The 18,241-nt window shown below is 45.4% G+C and overlaps 1 protein-coding gene and 1 pseudogene across 5 annotated transcripts in view; one reads left to right on the forward strand and one right to left on the reverse strand.

Annotated features, from left to right (window-relative positions):
- Ugalt (UDP-galactose transporter) overlaps window positions 1-18,241 on the forward strand; it is a 319,869-nt gene that overhangs the window by 33,262 nt on the left and 268,366 nt on the right. For all 5 annotated transcript variants that reach the window (XM_068386151.1, XM_068386146.1, XM_068386161.1 and 2 more), the window contains exon 2: window positions 14,719-14,823. In XM_068386151.1, the coding sequence (XP_068242252.1) occupies window positions 14,805-14,823 (19 nt within the window). In that variant the 5' untranslated portion in view covers window positions 14,719-14,804. The remainder of the gene's footprint in view (window positions 1-14,718; window positions 14,824-18,241) is intronic.
- Window positions 10,575-12,356, reverse strand: LOC137620715 (protein FAM200C-like; annotated as a pseudogene).

Here is an 18,241-nt window from a genome sequence, read left to right on the forward strand (position 1 = left end):
TTGAGGGCATTGTTATCAGGTTTTAGTCTGCATGAACGAAAGAAGTATGTCTGGCCCTTACTTCTTTCTTCATCATCCCCTCTACGGGGAAGCAGCATCCTGGTCTCTGCATAGCTGACCTCGAACCTCTGCAGGTAAACCATGCTTCCTTGTGTTCCGGGTATTGAGTCAATACTGTCGCGTCCCCCATACCCTGACGAGGTGGTATTGGGAACGTCCTAACCCAGGGTTCCTTTTGGAACTCCAGGTCAACTGCCTAGGACGGGTCACACTTCTTCCTTCACACACAAGCTTACGTAGGCCACATGGTTCCTTGCGGAGCAAGGAACTTGTGAGGTGCAGGGACTCCTTTTCTCGAGTGCGACTCACTCGGATTCTGAGTCCCCGGGTAAAGCCAAAGCCAGTATGGCTGGGGACTTTCCACCCTTCCTAAGGGGTAAGTCACCCTATTGTAAATAGCGTGGTTTGTATTCCGGTTACGGAACAAATGACAAATTCGAAGATAATTTGTATTTTTCCTAACCATACAAACCTTAGCTATTTACACATATTTGCCCGCCAGCCCTGTCCCCCAAGACAAGTCCTACCTCTAAGTGAAAGTGAGTATTCACCTGTGTGTGAGGGGGAGGAGGGGTAGCTAGCTACCACTCCCCTACCCCCCGCTAACTAGCGCGCGGGTAATACACCCTCGTTAAATTCTAATGGCTCGCCATTTCAGCTACGCTAAAAGGTAACCCTATTGTAAATAGCTAAGGTTTGTATGGTTAGGAAAAATACAAATTATCTTCGAATTTGTCATATTTTCTTTTATAAGCGACCTATGCCTATTCTTTGTAGGCGGTACTGACTTGGAAAACGAAGTTAAACAACGTTGAGCCCATTCAACTTTTATATTTTATATTTGTTTATATTGATGAGATGAATATTTTTAGAAAATATTTTAAGTGATTTGTCTTTTAAAATTTATTCTTTGAATAGTCTTCGTGCTGTTTTCAAAGATGAACTAACGTTTAGTTTATTTATGCTACGCAGTTTGCACTCTATCGTTACGTTAGAGAAAGAGAGTATCACGTTTTCACTTTGCAGAAAGAGTTTATCGATTTTGACGTTTTGTTCATTCTTCTTACAAACTAAAGTTTTTTAAATACTAATTAAAAGGAACATGTTAATTTTCAATTTCTTAGTCCTTTTAGTATTTTCCTTTAGTCAAATAACCTTTTATTGACGAAGAGTGAGAGAGCCATTCTCTTGTGTGTGACAGAGAGAGAGAGAGAGAGAGAGAGAGAGAGAGAGAGAGAGAGAGAGAGAGAGAGAGAGAGAGAGAGAGATATCTTTATTCTCATCCCAAGTCTCTATACAGGGAGTTTGGGAGTGAGTAACGTTGTTCTTCTCGATTCAGATATTTACTCTCGTCCTAAGTCTCTGTACAGGGAGAGAGAGAGAGAGAGGATAAAACGTAGTCCTTCACGTTCTAGTTTTTGTTCTTATCCCAAGGCACTGTACAGTGAGAGATTGAAAACGTAGTCCTTAGCGATCTAGTTTTTTAGTCTCCTTCCAAGTCACTGATCTTTTTGACTTTATATATTTCCATTTTATTCTATATATATGTATGTTTATTAATTTTTGCATGTGTGATACATTATGTACTAATGAGCTTACATTATAAGACATACTTCGCAATTCTAACCTTTTGATTTAAGGGAGAATTGCTTGCTTCAGATAGAAATCAGCTTTATTTATATCTAATGTGAAATTGTTAAAAAATGCAAGTGTCAGTGAAGAAAGTGCGAAAAACATGTTCAGTGTTGTGGAGGGTTCGTCTGTTCATGCTTGTCGCTTGCCTAGTCCGAGACCTCTTTCAGGCTCCCCTACCCCTGGGAGAAGGAATGTCGTAGGACCTAAGGGAGCGAGTGGCTTTAACCAACGAACAGACGTTCCCTCAAAGGTATCAGACGTTGCTCCTCAAGCACGTCCTTACCATAAGACAGGAGAGACTAAGTTCTCCTCGTCTCCCGATGACTCGTTTTTTAAAAAATCTTGGCATAAGGTTTCGAGACCGTTGAAACGTAAATTAGTTCCTTCAGAACAAGATCAACGTCCTAGCTGTAGTCATCATGGGAGTCCCATTCATAGCGATGACGTTCATGTACAGACGTTACCGACGTCACGATCTATTCCGAGTGCGGTTGATCCGAAGGCAAGATATGCAGTTAAAGCTTTCTTCTTTAATGTAAGCTTACGATCTTGTTCCTGTGCGAAAGGATCCTTTGCTTGTTGTACGTCACAGTTCTGGAATACGTGATTCAGGTCTTCAACCTTCTAAACGAGATTTGTTACGTCACGCTGACGTTATCCCTAGTGTCAGCTTTGCTGTTAAACGAGATGCAGAGCATAAATCTCGATGTAACTTTGATCGACAGTCAGTTAAGTCGAGTCATAACTTTGATCAGCAGTCACTGCAGTTCCGCCGAGACTTTGAACGTCAGCCACCGCAGTCACAACGTGACGTTAAGCTGTAGACACCGCAGACACGACGTGACGTTAAGCGGCAAACACCGTAGACACGACGTGACGTCGAGCGTCAGTCACCGAAGTCACGATATAGCATCGAACAGCAGTCACCGCTGTTTCTACGTGACGTTGAACGTCAGTCACTTCAGTCACGACGTGTAGTAGAATAACATTCTCTGCAGTCACAACGTGACATCGACCCTCCAACTTTAACTTCTGTTCATATACAAGTTGATGTAGCCTGTCAGGCTTTACCTTCACGTCATTCTGAATATAAATCTCCTTCTCGCAAGACTTTAGATTTATCAGATGATGTGCCTTCTGAAGAAGTTGATGACCCCCTTTCAACTAATGTACCTTTGGGGATTCATTCAGAAGAGGAGGAACCTAGGGTTGTCCAACAATTCCTTGTTTAAAAAAAAAAAAATTATGAATTTCTTTAGGGAAATTTTTTCCTACTCATTTTGTAACGGCTGCTCCACGTTCTCCGCCGTCTGAGTTTACTCTTGGCATGACTTTCTTCGAATCCTACATATGCGAAGTCAGTTCTCTCTCGTTCTTCCAAGAGAGCCATGCGCTTACTGGGAGACTGGTTGGAATCCAGGAGAAGTTTAGAAAAGTCTGCTTTTGCTTTTCCTCCTAAATTAGCTTCTCGCTCGAGCTTCTGGTATGACACAGGAGAAGTTCTCGGCTTGGGAGTACCTGCCTCTGCCCAGGGAGACTTCTCAAGCCTAGTGGACTCTCCTCGTCGTCTAGCCATGAGACGCTCCAAGATTTTATGGTCTTCTTCAGAGCTAGACCATCTCCTTAAAGGAGTTTTTCGAGCGTTTGAAGTATTTAATTTTTTGGATTGGTCCCTGGGAGCCTTAAGTAAGAAGGTCTCTCCAGCGGACAATGATATTGCTGTACAAATTATGTCATGCATGAACAAGGCCATAAGGGATGGCTCCAATGAACTGGCAGCCACGTTCACTGCAGGAGTACTTAAGATGTAAGTGCACTCAATGTGTTCATTGTCAAGACAAAGTTCACGATGGAGACTACCAAATCTGTCTTGGCAGCAGTAAGGGAAGGCGACTGGATGGTCTCTCTCGACCTTCAGGATGCATACTTCCTCATCCCGATTCATCCAAATTTTCAACAATATCTGAGGTTTGTGGACGGGAAGGTAGTGTACCAATTCCGAGCACTATGCTTCGGCCTCAGTCCTGCTTCTCTTGTTTTTACAAGGCTCATGCGAAATGTAGCAAGCTTTCTACATTTTTCAGGGATCAGAGCCTCCCTTTATTTCGACGACTGGCTAATCAGGGCATCGTCTTTAAATCACTGTCTGGAGAACCTCAAATGGACATTAGACCTAACCAAGGAGCTAGGTCTCATAGTGAACGTAGAGAAGTCGTAACTTACTCCATCCCAGACTTCTTTATTTGGGGATGGAGATACAGTGTCGAATTTTTCAGGCTTTTTTGTCTCCCACAAGAATGGAACAAGCTCTGTTAAAAGTCCGTCACTTGCAAGAGAAAAACAGTTGCTCAGTAAAAGTTTGAACGAGCCTCGTGGTAACTCTTTCATCGCTGGAGCAGTTTATCTCTCTGGGGAGACTCAACCTTTGCCCTCTCCAATTTTACCTAAACCATTGGAACAAGGAGAAGGGCTTAGAGAGTATCTCTATCCCAATCTCCAACTCAGTCAAGACATGTCTGACTTGGTGGGACAGCAACGTCAGACTTCGAGAAGGTCTTTCTCTTGCGATCAAGAACCCAAACCATGTGTTGTTTTCAGATGCATAGGATTTGGGTTGGGGAGCGCCACTGGACAATCTGGAATGCTCGGGTCTTTGGTCCACGGATCAGAAGAACCTCCATATAAGGCAAGAAACATCTCTTTTGACGAGATTCGTGCAAGGAGAAATGAATGTCTTAGCGGACTGCCTCAGCAGAAGAGGACAAGTCATCTCCATGGAGTGGACGTTGCACAAGACTGTGAGCGAGAAACTATGGAGAAATATATGGGGTATCTGGCCGATAGTCGGCGCTGGTGGGCACACCCAGCAACCATCATGGCGATCGCTCGCGAGTTTTTGGAATCTGTCGACCGTCGGAGACGTAAGCTATATATATATTCACCGGGTAAGTATATTCAAAAATTTATTTTAAATTGAAAATATAATTTTTCATAATAAAATAAATGTTTGAATATACTTACCCGCTGGTTGTACTGTATATGTTAAAAACCCACCCTCCCCTCCCCTCTAGTTGGGTATAGTTCTACCTGTAGTACTGCGAGGGCGCTAGTGTACACGTGGCATATCTGCAATAGCCGCGCGAGATTTTGAATTTCCTGGCGAGGCAATTAGGGACTTTAGCCATTCTTATATAACCAGCGGGTAAGTATATTCAAAAATTTATTTTATTATAAAAATAACATATTTGTGTTGACTTCTGCTGACCATGCGTACCTGGACTGGATTTGAAGGTTGGCCCTGTGTTACTTTCATGTCGGCTGTGGACACCGACCGCCACATCCTTTGTTCCGGCTTCAGGGGTCAACGGTATGATGGTGGTAATAAGTGTAATGAGTGTCGGGAGTGGTCTGCCTCCCAGTGGGAAAGGTTTGAGAGACGACAAAAGAAGAAGTCAAAGCGAGCATTAGTAGGAGAACATGGCATACTCTCAACTAATAATACATGGCTACAAAATGAGAATACTCTGTACATTAACATTAGAGAATTACTTGCATGCATTTACTGTATAAAACACTTCAGAGACAAACTAAGAAACAAAGTAGTACTAATTCACATAAATTCACAAGTAACAAACTGCTGGGTAAAAAAACATGGTAGTATTAGGAACAAATCGACCCAGGAGGCCATCAAAGTGTTACTAAACATCAAAGGAAAATACAACATAGACATTCAAACTAAATGGATTAAAGGGAAAAGCAATGTGATGGCTGATTCCCTATCGAGAGACTTTGGTTCCATACATCCAGAAGCCACTCTTGACAATAATCTATTCAATTTAATTTGCACAGATATGAATTTCTCTCCTGAAATAGACCTTTTCACCAATGGCTTTAATTCTAAATGTTTAAGATTTTGTTCTTCCGTACCCAACACAAAAGCAATCAGTAATAATGCTCTTCACATTAGCTGGGAAGGTTCTTCTCCGCTTTATGCTTTCCCCCCAGGCTTCTTACTGCGTAAAGTTGCTTTTAAGATATATAACGAATGTAATAACAACATGCTCTTCTGCACTTTCCCAGGAAATGGAACCATGGATTCCCCTAGTCAAGACAGTCTCCAAGGAATACCGGAAGTACAAAGTCAAAGCAGAAGGCTGCCAGATACTTCATATGGACTGTACCTTACCCTTAGCGCAACACCACTTAAATTTGATGGCCTTCAGAATATAAAAGGTCAACTACCTTCCATATTTCCTCCAGAGATATGCAACAAAATTACTTCCAATTTACGAGACAGCTCCATGGCCGAGTACCAAAATCTCTTCAGTAGCTTTAAAGAGTTCATACACAATAAATATGGAAGTAACGACAAGTTCCCTCTTTTATCAGTGCTACTCTATTTTAACGAATTAATAGACAAGGGCCTAGCATACAACACACTAAAAGGATACCGAGCTGCTCTTGGACCGGTTTTGAAGGGATACTTTCCCAATTATTGTCTAGCAGAAGACAAGTATATTAAAGCTATGCTTGATGGAGTAAATAGAAGAAGACCCAGCAATTCTCATCAATTTCCAGGCTGGGATCTTGATAAAGTGGTTTCCTTCCTCAACACTACAAGAGATGATTCTATGCGGCTCACGATTCAGAAGACCTTATTCCTTGTAGCTTTGGCTTGCCCATTGAGAGCTAACCAATTTAATCATCTATGTATCTCCAGGAGCACTTTCACGCCAGAAACCATCGTGTTAAGGAACCACCCTTCCTTCATGGCCAAGAATCAGAGAAACAATTACACCCCTATTGAATTCAGCTTTAGGTGTCATCCTACCAAGCCAAAAATTTGTCCAGTTAGACAATTAAACTTTTATCTGGAGTACACAAATAAAATCTGTGCAGAAAGGAACATAGATAGGGAAGACCTTATTTGGCTGGATGAAAACTTCAAGATCATGTCCCTTCCAAAGATGAGGCAGGTATTCAGGGACTGTATTTTCAGAGCTGATCCCAATGCCAGAAAACACTCCACCAATTTCCACTCTATCAGAGGTCAAGCAGCTTCAAGGATGATGTATAATGGAGTTACGCTGCAAGAGATAATGACTAGAATGAATTTGAAAAGCAGCTCTGTATTTGGGTCATTTTGTGCTCTCCTCGGTCTACAGGGAGCTTTCGATGCAGTCGTTGCAGGACTTCAGCTTCATGCCCCCTGAAGTATCGGGTGAGCAAAACCAGTGGGTCTGAAAGGCTGAAGCCTCTCTCTCTAGAACTGACAGTTTACTTGTGAACCTAAGTTCTGGAGAGAAGAGGCGAGGCCTTTCAGACCCAGGGTCTAGTTCACCCTCCGACCCTACCCCCGTAACCGAGGAGACCATTCTGGAGGAAATAAAGGATTTGTAAAGTAATTACATACAAAAGTCAACAGCTTACATGTTTTTGAAGGCCAACCATAACATTCTTCAATTATTCATAAATTTCTTTAAGATATACTTAGACTCTTTTCCTTGCATTTAGAGGAGAGGCAACTTTTAGGTAACGAGATAGGAATATCTTGGAAAGGGGAGGTGAACTACTGTCACATTATATTATCTTAGAATATAAAGAGGAATGGAAAATGTTAAAATTCACAAATTGGAACTCTGAGTTACTACTTGTAGTAATTTGCAATCTCAAGTAAATCTCACAACAGGAAAATGGAATGGTAAGTACAGATATACTTCATAGCAACTTGCAACTTCAAATATGGCGGTTTGGTTCCTGTCAACTTGCATGTCTCTGGTTGCTCCGCCCCGATGGGCGTGGTTTGTGCTCGCTTACGGCTGTCTGGGAGAGGAGCTAGGGGTGTGCCATAGCAAAACCAGTGGGTCTGAAAGGCCTCTCCTCTTCTCTCCAGAACTTAGGTTCACAAGTAAACTGTCAGATCTGAACACACTTCTTCTAGAAGGCGTTCATGCTCTAGATCTTCGCGCTCACGAGACCGCTGGTCTCGACGCTTTCCTTGGAGACGTTCCTCTTTACGAGGAGAAGTTTCACGGTTGCATTCTGCAGGATCCTGAGCACAGTCTAGACCCAGGTCCAGACGTTCACTTTCTAGGTCTCTACGATCTAGATCACGAGAACGGTGCTCTTGCTCGCGAGAATGATGCTCCTGTTTACGAGGGCGGTGTTGACGCTTGCGAGGGTACCGTTCATGAGAGCGACGTTTACGTTTGCGAGGCAGACGCTCACGTTCGCGAGCTAGTCGCTCCCGTTCATGATCACGAATCGTGCGTTTGCGATCAAGGTCTAGACGTTCCTCGCCTAGAGGTAGAGGTAGACGCTCGCGCAGTCCATCAGCGCGTAGGCTGTTAAACCTACCTTCTTCCATACGATTTTGGGACGAAGCTGATCATAAGAATGACCACTTTTCAGACAGGCGTCCAGCTAAACCCCCAGCGTCTTTTACTGCCTGGGGAGAATTAGCAAAGCGCTCGCCTTTGCGACGCTTAGAAACGCGTCCTGCTGCGACACATTCTCCAACGACAAAAGTTGCTCCTACTCAGGGGCCTCCTCTGCCGACTTCGTCGGACGTAGGTGCTTCTCTGAGGTAGCATGAAAGTGTTAGACCTTCCAATTCCTGTGTGGCTCCTAGTGCTCCTGTTGCGAGCACTTCTGCTCATGAATCGCGTCCTTTGACGCGTGAAACTCGCAATTCACAAACAGATGTGTTGGAACCGCGAGTAAGTGTGGTACCATCACCTTCGCTGCAGCCTTCAGCTTCTTCCACCTCCAGTGGCAGGCCGACACCCTTTCCAGAGGGTTTCAAGGAGCCGCCTAATAGGTTCGCTAACGTTCTTATTATTCCGGAACGTCCATCCAGAGAGCGTGTTCCTCTGTCTCAGAGACTCTCCCCTGCATCGACTGAAGCTCCTCCTAGAGTCCCTCCCCCCCAAGGGATGTTCTTCTCCTAGACCTCCAAGAGAAGCCCAGGGCTTGCCTAGGGGAACAGAACTTCCTGCATGGGTGAGTACTTTTCTCACTACCTTGTAGGAGATCAACGTCAGACAAGGCTCGCAGATCACCTCTATCCCGATCGCGTGCAGAAGGTCCTCAGGCTTCTGACTCCTACATGGCCAACCTACCCTTTACTCCAGTGAAGGCAAGGGAAACCATGACCAAGAGACAGAAAAGGAGGACGAGTAGGGACTTAAGCTCGCCCAGGGTAGTGCCTCCTGACCAGCGTCTGATTTCTTTACTTCTTCCAAAGGAGGAGTCTTCAGCTCCTGCTGCCAAAGCCTCTTCAGGTGCCTCGAAGACCTTGCAAGTTCCCCCTCCTAAGACTGCGGAGGAACGTCCTGTGCGTAGGGAATCGAAGGACACCAAGACAAAAACCAAGAACGCTGCAGAGGCACAGAGAAGGTCCCTCTATGGATACAGTTGACGACCCTAACCTACCCCAGACTGGATGTGACCCTGGTGGTGGATGACCCCATGGATTCCTATGACGAGAGTCTCCCAAAGGCGGCCAGTCTGAACTACCACTCTAAACAAGAAAGACGTGACTCGGAGCACACCTTTTGGCAGGTCCTCGCTTGCATGAAGGCCAGCAATAGGCTGTCTACCCCTGGTTCCACCACACAGGAGGGGAAGGATATGGTTCTCAATTAAATATTTGAGACCCAGAAGCCTTCCAGGTCCAGGGCCGCTTTGCATAGTATAAGGGTATGACAGCTGCCGAAAGGAAAGCTATCTCCTAGATAGCTGGAACTTTTAATTTCTTGATGGCAGGTTCCTCCTCTCGGTCCCTTCCACTTCCTTTTGTTTTTACAAAGGGAGTATTATGAGATAGAAGGGGAACCTCATTCCACCATGTCCCTCAGTAGAGTCTCTAACGAAGGGTCTCTCGACTCAAACCCTTTCCTCTCTGAGTGCCTCCCTCTCGGCAGTTGAGCTCCTGAACATAGAGAGAGGCGCGAAGTACGCAGTGCAGGCTGCTTCGTGGCTTCATCTATGGCTGGGATCCTTGGGCTTTATGGTCCGTTCCCACAATCTTTTAAAGGAGTCTGCCAGGAAGACCTTGAAGTCTTTCCTGTTGTCAGGTACCTGGAATCTTGAGTTCCTGTTCCACCATGTTCTCAACCTGTGGGCGAATGCCATACTCAAGAGAAGGGATACAGTACTGTCATCAGGAAATTCCATAAGTAGGTGCCGAAGATGGAAGTCTCCCGGTTGAGGAACTCCACCCTTGAGGGTTCTTCTCTCATCGTTCCAGAAGAGATAGAGAGGGCTGCTGGGCGATGGAGAAAATCGTCGAATTATTCTCTCCTCGATAGGGCCATGACATAGAGGCCCTATGGTAGACCTTCCCAGTCATCTAGGACTCATCAAGAACCTTCCTCTTCTCACCCGTCAACTTCTAGGTCCTCCGGACCTTCTAAGGTGTCTAAGCAGTCCTTTCCATCCGAAGGTCAAAAAGGGATCAAGTCCTTCAGAGGAAAGAAGCGAAGAAAGGTAGGTGGCCGAGGTGGTCACTCCCATTAGGAGTGGCATTCCTCCTCACCTACCACCTGTGGGAGGATGCCTACAATGCCGCTGGCAGAGGTGGCAGCTTCACGGGGCAGAACTCTGGATGGTCGAAGTTGATTGCTCTAGGGCAGTGGTTCTTAACCTTTTTCAGTGCCCGTACCCCTTGATATGTCAGAAAATTTTCTCGTACCCCCATCCAATGTAAATACAATACAAATATATGAAAAGGATTAGTGATACAAACCTTGCTGAGAAATTATTAGAGTTCAATTACAGAAGAAAGGTCCTTTTTTTTATTTCAAATGAAAATTGTCAATTAGTAGGATACAATGAATAATAATGAGTATTACTACATAGTGCACACCAACACATTTTTAGTGGCTCTTTTGTTGTTGTTTCTCGTTAATGATATTGTTCAAACGAGGTTCTTTCTTTGAAAGTGCCAGACGCATGTCATCACTTGCATCCAAACGGTTTCTGGCTTTTGTTTTGATGTGTAGGAGCATTGAAAAAACTGCCTCACATAAGTATGTAGTTGCAAATGGCACGAGGACCTCCAAAGCTCTCCTTGCTAACTGTGGGAATGCTTGGAGTTGTGCACACCAAAACATATCCAGTTGCATTTTTTCAAACTCCATTTGGATTCTGTCATTGGTCTGCAAATCCACAAGATCATCTTTCATGATATCATTATCATCCATGGAATCAAGGTTGAAAAGAAATGGATCCCGTATCCATCTTTGTGCCACAGAACCTTCTTCAAGGTGAAAATACTCTTGGAAGTACTGAATCAGTTCTTGCAAATGTTCTTTTACTTCACTCAGGATGGGTAGCTCTTCTTCAGCACTAGCAGCCTCATCAAGAGAAGGGAAGTTTGCAAAATTTCCAGTTTCAATGCGCTTTATCCACATTGGAAGTTTCTTGGTGAGGGCAGGTAACTTTTCTCAGGCAGTTATCATATTCATCGCTGTTCCTTGCGTAGAGATATTCAGTTCCTTGAGGTGCATGAATATATCTGCCAGATATGCCAGAGACAAAATGAACTCCCTGTTTTCAATTCAAAATAGTCAGCAATATCACTGCCTTGATTAAAAGAAATTGCATAATTTCTTCATGAAGTTCAAATACACATGTAAGTACCCTGCCACGGGAAAGCCACCTCACTTCTGTGTGGTAAAGAAGAACACTGTGCTCAGCTCCAATTTCTTCACAAAAAGATGCAAAACGACGGTGATTCACTGCCCGTCCTCTGAAGAAATTTACAGCACGCACAACAACTGATAAAAGTCTTCAATTTTTCTGGCAGCGTCTTTGTAGCAAGTGCATGACGATGCAACACACAGTGAGTGACAGTTACATGGGGAACCTCTTTTTTTCACTAGGGTAGCAAAGCCTGATTTATTTCCAAGCATGACAGGGGCTCCATCAGTGCAAGTTGAACCACACATGTTGAGAGCCATTTCATGTTCCAAGAAGAACTCTTTCACAAGACTGAACGCATCAGTTGCTTTTGCAGTAGTTTCCAGAGGTATACAAAATAAGAATTCTTCCACCACTTCTTTCTCCTCCATATACCGAACAAATGCCATCAACTGGCTGCAAAAACTAACGTCAGTTGACTCGTCCAGCTGAATACTCACTCTGACAGGACTAGCTTTCAGGGCTGTTATCACCTGCTGCAAGACATCTTGACTCATATCATGAATCCTTGAATGAATAATGTCATTTGATAGAGGTATCTGTTTAAGCTTCTTTTCAGATTCTCTTCCTAACACTAGTTTTACCATTTCTAATGCACAACGTATAACAAGCTCCTCTGCGATAGTGTGAGCTTTTTTCTTCTTTGCACACAAAAGGGCAACTTCATAAGATGCTTGCAACAAAGGTTTCTCAACTGGCACAAAACCTAGCTTTGACAGGGTACCACTACGATCAAATCGTTCCCGCTTGATCTTCAAGATTTTTAAGTCATGTCCAGCATCTGTGCCTCCGTGTAGATTGTTGAAGTGTTCATTGAGTCTTGATGATTGGAGATTTGCATTTGCAAAGACTGTGCTGCAGAGGATGCACTGTGGTCGTTGAGTTCCATCTGCCTCAGTCATACAGGTGAAACCATAACGAATGTAGTCGTCGTTCCACTTGCGTTTCTTAGACATAGTTACTAGATCTTGATCACACCGATACTACCTGGAAAGATGCAGGCCTGGATGTTATAACTGTTACAACATGTTACAATCGATATAAAATAACGAATCACCACCAACACAATACACAGTTAACCCAGATATGGCTCCAAGTGTATGTTATTGTGGGAGGGTAAGGCCATTTTTTTACCAACTGAGACCATTTTTTACCAACTCAGGACAGTTTGACCTTCTCAGGACATTTTTTTCACCAACTCAAGGGATTTTTTTTATCAACTCAGGCCATTGTTTGACCAATCCAGGTCATTTATTTACCAAAGGAATTTTTTTACCAGTTCAAGCCATATTTTGACCAACTCAAGCCATGCTTTGACCAACACATACCAGTTTTTGACTAAGTCAGACCATTTTTTGACCAACTCATCCCCGATCCCTCACACTGGTCGAGCCATCCCTAAGTCCACTATATTCCTCCTCATGCACATAACAGTACCTTCAAAATTATATATCTTTTATCAATTATACATCTATTCTTGACAATATTAGAGTTATATTACACTAAAAAACATATTGCGACAATTAAGATGATAATCCAAAAATTACATTTCACAAATAAAAAATGACACACTCACCAGTAACTCACCTCAATACTATCAACAACTCGAACACAAAAAAAAAAAAAAATGCAGACCCAATTCACACTGTTCACATTGACTCAACTACACACAGCACAGTGCACATGTAGCATGTTTCAGTCAGGAACAACGCGAACACGAACCGTAAGAGACATCAAGAAAACGTATATGAAACCATAGAAAACATAAGAAAATTGTTTACAGCACTAACTTGAAATAAAATAATTTAGACAATTATAGTAAGAGAAATATTTGGAATATACATGTTTTGCTTTCTCATGGTAAATATACAGTATCTACCATTGCACTGGCTATCGTGTCTCGTACCAGGCTTAAGGTTTCGTACCCAAGGGGTACAGGTACCCCAGGTTAAGAACCACTACTCTAGGGTATCGCGTCCCGTTCATTCACTCTCTCACTCCTCTGACTCGGGATTCAGTGCATCTATGCTTCTATGCAAAGGGATCCACGAAAGATCTGGCCATCAGGCCCGAAGTCCAGACCATGCTGCAGAAGGGCGCTCTCCAAGAGGTTGCGGACGGGTTCCCAGGCTTCTACAGTTAAATTTTTCAGGTGAAAAAGTTGACTGGAGGCTGGAGAACAGTTATCGATCTCTCTCCTTTGAACAAGTTTGTGCAACAGACTCAGTTCAGAATGGAAGACGGCAGGCATGGTCATTCAAGCGGTTTGTCCAAGGGACTTCATGTGCACAGTGGATCTGAATTACGCATAATTCCAGATCCTAATCCATTCGTCTTCAAGGAAGTATCTAAGATTCATACACGAGGAAAAGACATAACAGTTCAAGGTTCTATGCTTCGGTCACGCGACAGCTCCTCAGGTGTTGACCAGAGTGTTTGCCCTAGTGTCATCTTGGGCTCACAGGAACGGCATCTGTCTTCTCAGATATCTGGACGACTGGCTGATCCTAGCAGACTTGGAGACAACCCTTCTTCGTCACCCAGACATGCTTCTTGAGTTTTGTCATGATCTGGGGATCCTGATAAATCAGGAGGAGTCATTACTGAAACTTTCACAAAGGCTGGTATACCTCGATATGATAATAGACACCGTCCAAGAGAAAGTCTTCCCATCAGACGAAAGAGTACACAGACCGAGGGAAGTGGCCACGCCCTTCCTCAGAAAAGAAGTCCTTCCGGTCTCTCATTGGTTGAGTCTGTTAGGCCATCTAACCTCTCTTATCTGTCTAGTTCCAAACGGCCACCTCAGGATAAGATCCCTGCGGTGAAGTCCTCTCTGCTCAGAACTTCATCCTCGGAGACAACGCCCCAGAGACCTTCTGCAGCTGAAGTCCAAGTGAAATCAACACTCCGATACACCGGACACTTGAGTTTCTATAACTCAGGATCAGGTGACAGATTTGAATTGGAAACAATGTGGAAAGCTTGGGATACAGTTAAAACTTCAAAAACTGGAACTGTAATGAAAACAGAGCATTTGGTTCATTATTATTATTATTATTATTATTATTATTATTATTATTATTATTATTATTCAGCACAAAATAAAGGTAAATCTTCTGGAGCTCCTTGCTTTTGTCTAAACATGATGCATGTAGTGTAATACTGTTAGGTTTTTTTTTAAAGTACACTATACTGCCGTTGTTAACTCTTTTTGTGAAGTGCTGTTGTTTTGTTGCAATTTATTTAGTATCTTAGATACCAAAGGATTTTTAATGGAGAATATCTCCTCTAATTTTTATGTATTTGTTCTTTCAGATATTTTTGTAGATTTGAATTTTGAAGACTGCTATCCCTACAAGCATAGATCTTCATTGTAGTACCATAACAGTGCAGCAGTCAAAATGGGACTAGATAAAGGGGGTAAGTAAGGGACAAGATTGAGTTTTATGATTAAGATTCATTTAAATATGACTTGTTCCGTAACTGGAATACAAACCATGCTATTTATTAGGAGTTATACTTTGGTTTGTTCCGTAACTGAAATACAAACCACGCTATTTAATATGGGTATTACTTTCGGCGTAGCTGAAATGACGAGCCATTAGCATTTTAACGAGGGTTTACTAACCCCTCGCTAGTTAGTGAGGGGGTAGGGAGGGGTAGCTTGCTACCCCTCCTCCCCTCACACACCTGTGATTAGCTCACTTTGCTTTTGGCTCGGGTGACGATCAGACGTGTCTGCTCCCACCCTCGCTTATATGACAGCCTTTGATCTTTGTTTGTTCTGTAACTAAAATACAAACCACGCTATTTAATTAGGGTATTACTTTCGGCGTAGCTGAAATGACGAGCCATTAGATTTTTAACGAGGGTTTACTACCCCCTCGCTAGTTGGCGAGGGGGTAGGGGAGGGGTAGCTAGCTAAGCCCCCCCCCCCCCCCCCCTCACATACCAGTGAGTAGCTCACTTTGCTTTTGGCTCGGGTGATGAACAGACGTGTCTGCTCCCACCCTCGCTTATTGACAACCTTAATCTTTTTTGCTTTTTCTTTGCAGTGTGTGCTTGGAAGTTGGCCTCTACCATTATGCGGAAGTGCCCTGGATTACCTGACCGCCCTTGTGGTACATATATGTCGGCGGTTGAAACGGACCCTCACACCTTATGTCCGTTCTGCAGGGACCAACGGTGTGATAGAGACAAAGTGTGTAGTGAGTGTAGGGAGTGGTCTACCTCCCAGTGGGAGAGATTTTCCCGGCGTCGAAAGAAGAAGTCCAAAAGGGATCTTTCTCCTTCAAGGGTTTCCTTGAAGAAAGAAAATTCCAAGGACTCTTCTTCCGAAGCCCGAACTTTCTCCGAAGCTCCCGCTCGATCGGTCTCTTCCGAGAGGCCGTCGAGTGGTAGCGTAGGCCGTTCTTTTGTTGACCGACCTCGGGGTTCGCGAGAGGGAGGTGCCTCCCATAGCGAGGCAGCTCCTCCTCCTCCCCCGGGGAAGGATTTATCTATTAACACTGTTGCTAATGATGATTTGTTGCAGCTTTGGGCTTCCTTGGGGCTTAAGGGCTCCCCCTCCAGGGAAGCCCTGTTTGACATAATCAAGTTGGGGGCTGCTGTCAAACAGTCGCCGGCGGTAGCAGAGGTTGACCCTCTGTCTATCGTCGACGTTGTTGTGGCAGGGGCCTCCGACGAGTTAGGTCAAACCCCTGCCTTGGTTCCCGATGCAGCTGAAGGCTTAGTTTCTCCCTCCAAACATCCTTCGAGGGAGGAGCCGAGTCCAACGGTCTCTCCTGCAGGTGATTCTCCCCTTTGGGGGAGTTCACTGACAGAGACTCCTCTTCGGAGGACTGACGATGGTCTGCTTGCCGCCCCCAGAGGACGTATCCGTCGGAAGGCTCGCCCTCCTCTTCGCCGTAGAGGCCTTCCTTCTCCTCACAATGGAGTTAGGAGGCGCCTCTTCGGCTCTTCTCCGTCGCAGTCCCCCGCAGAGGATCCTCCTCGCTGTGCACCGACAGTTGCAGTTACATCCTTGGACCTCTCTGCTGATTGTTCTCCTTCGCCTGCCAAACCTTCGGACCTGCCGTCTCCGTTCCTGGCTGCTGACGCTCTTTGGGTGGCCACGCATCCCGTTATCCAACGGGCACCGGTCCCTTCGGGGCAAAAGTGGCTTTCTCACAATGTGAGCAAGTCCCTTAAGCGCCAGGTATCCCCTGCGCTCCAACGTTCTCCTACGCGCTTGCGCGCATATGCTCGCCTGCAGTGAAGTCCTTTCTGCTCAGAACTTCATCCTCGGAGACAACGCCCCAGAGACCTTCTACAGCTGAGACTACTCGCCATCGCTCTCCTGCTCGCAAGCGCTCTCCTGTTCGTCAGCGCTCACCTGCGCGCCAGCTCTCTCCTGCTCGCCAGCAATCTTCTCCTTGCCAGCGTACAATTGCGCGCCCACGATCTCCTATGCGCCCACGATTTCCTGCTCGCCAGCGCTCTTCACCTGCGCGCCAGCGTTCGCCTGTACGCCATCGTTCGCCTGCCCGCCCACGATCTCCGGATCTGGGCGCAAGAAAGAAGAACCGAGTTTCTCCTTCTCTTCAGCATTCGCCTACGCGCCATAGGACCCCGCCAGCTCGTCAGCCATCGTCTATGCGCCATCGCGCGCAGACACCAGTTCCTGCTGTGCGCCCTCCTGCGCGCCCTCCTGCACGCCCACGCGCTAGGGGTAACACCCCTGCGTGTGGGAGCTCGCCTAGAGCTCGCCGAGATCCTGCGCGCCCACGCGCTCGCGAACAATCTCCATCGCGCGTGCAAACGCTTGCACTCCCGCCTGCGCTTCCTGCTTCTCCAGATCGCGCAACTGCCCGCCATCGATCTCCTGAGCGCCCGCGCGCGCCATCGCTCGCCAGCGCGCCCGCGCGCGCCATCGCTCGCCAGCGCGCCCGCGCGCACCCTCACCAGTGTGCAGTCGCTTGCCTACATGCCCTACGCGCCATCGCTCGCCTGCGCGCCATCGCTCGCCTGCGCGCCAACTCTCGCCCGTGCGCCCTCGCCATCATCCCTGCGCGCCCGCCATCATCGTCCGAGTGCGATCCTAGTAGAGTACTATCGCGCGATCCCAAGCGCGTTTCTCATCGGGAGGCACAACGTGAGCTACCGCGAAAGCCACCGCGTGAGCGTACAGAAACAAGAGCAGCCAGGTCATCCTCACGTTCCCCCCCCCCCCCCCCCCCCGCAAGCGCAGACCAGCGCGCTCGCAGGAGGGAGGAAAATTACCAGATGGGTCCAGGAACCAACCTTCCTCTTCTTCCCTTTCCTTCCAGGCAGGTCCAGTAGTCGTGTCAGTGAACCCTCGTTTATCGCGGTAGATAGGTTCCAGACCCGGCCGCGATAGGTGAAAATCCGCGAAGTAGTGACATCATATTTACCTATTTATTTAACATATATATTCGGACTTTTAAAACCTTCCCTTGTACGTAGTACTGTTAACAAACTACCCTTTAATGTACAGAACACTTAATGCATGTACTACAGCACCCTAAACTAAAACAGGCACAAATATTAAAGGTGATTTTATATCATGCGTTTCCTAAACACCTAAAAAGCACGATAAAAAATGGCAACCAATGTTTTGTTTACGTTCATCTCTGATCATAATGAAGAAACAAACTCATTTAGTGTACACATATATGTATAGGTTAGTTTTTGCATCGATTATATTGATTATACAGTATGTTGATTTTGTTATTACCAATGTTTTACTTAATTTTTCTTAGGACTTGCAAATGAAATGTTTTTCTTTATGTACGCTCAGTAAACAACCACGCTCAGAACAAACAAGGCATTTAACGCG

Source organism: Palaemon carinicauda, chromosome 1 (genome assembly GCF_036898095.1).
Source record: "Palaemon carinicauda isolate YSFRI2023 chromosome 1, ASM3689809v2, whole genome shotgun sequence".
Classification (NCBI taxonomy): Eukaryota; Metazoa; Arthropoda; class Malacostraca; order Decapoda; family Palaemonidae; genus Palaemon; species Palaemon carinicauda.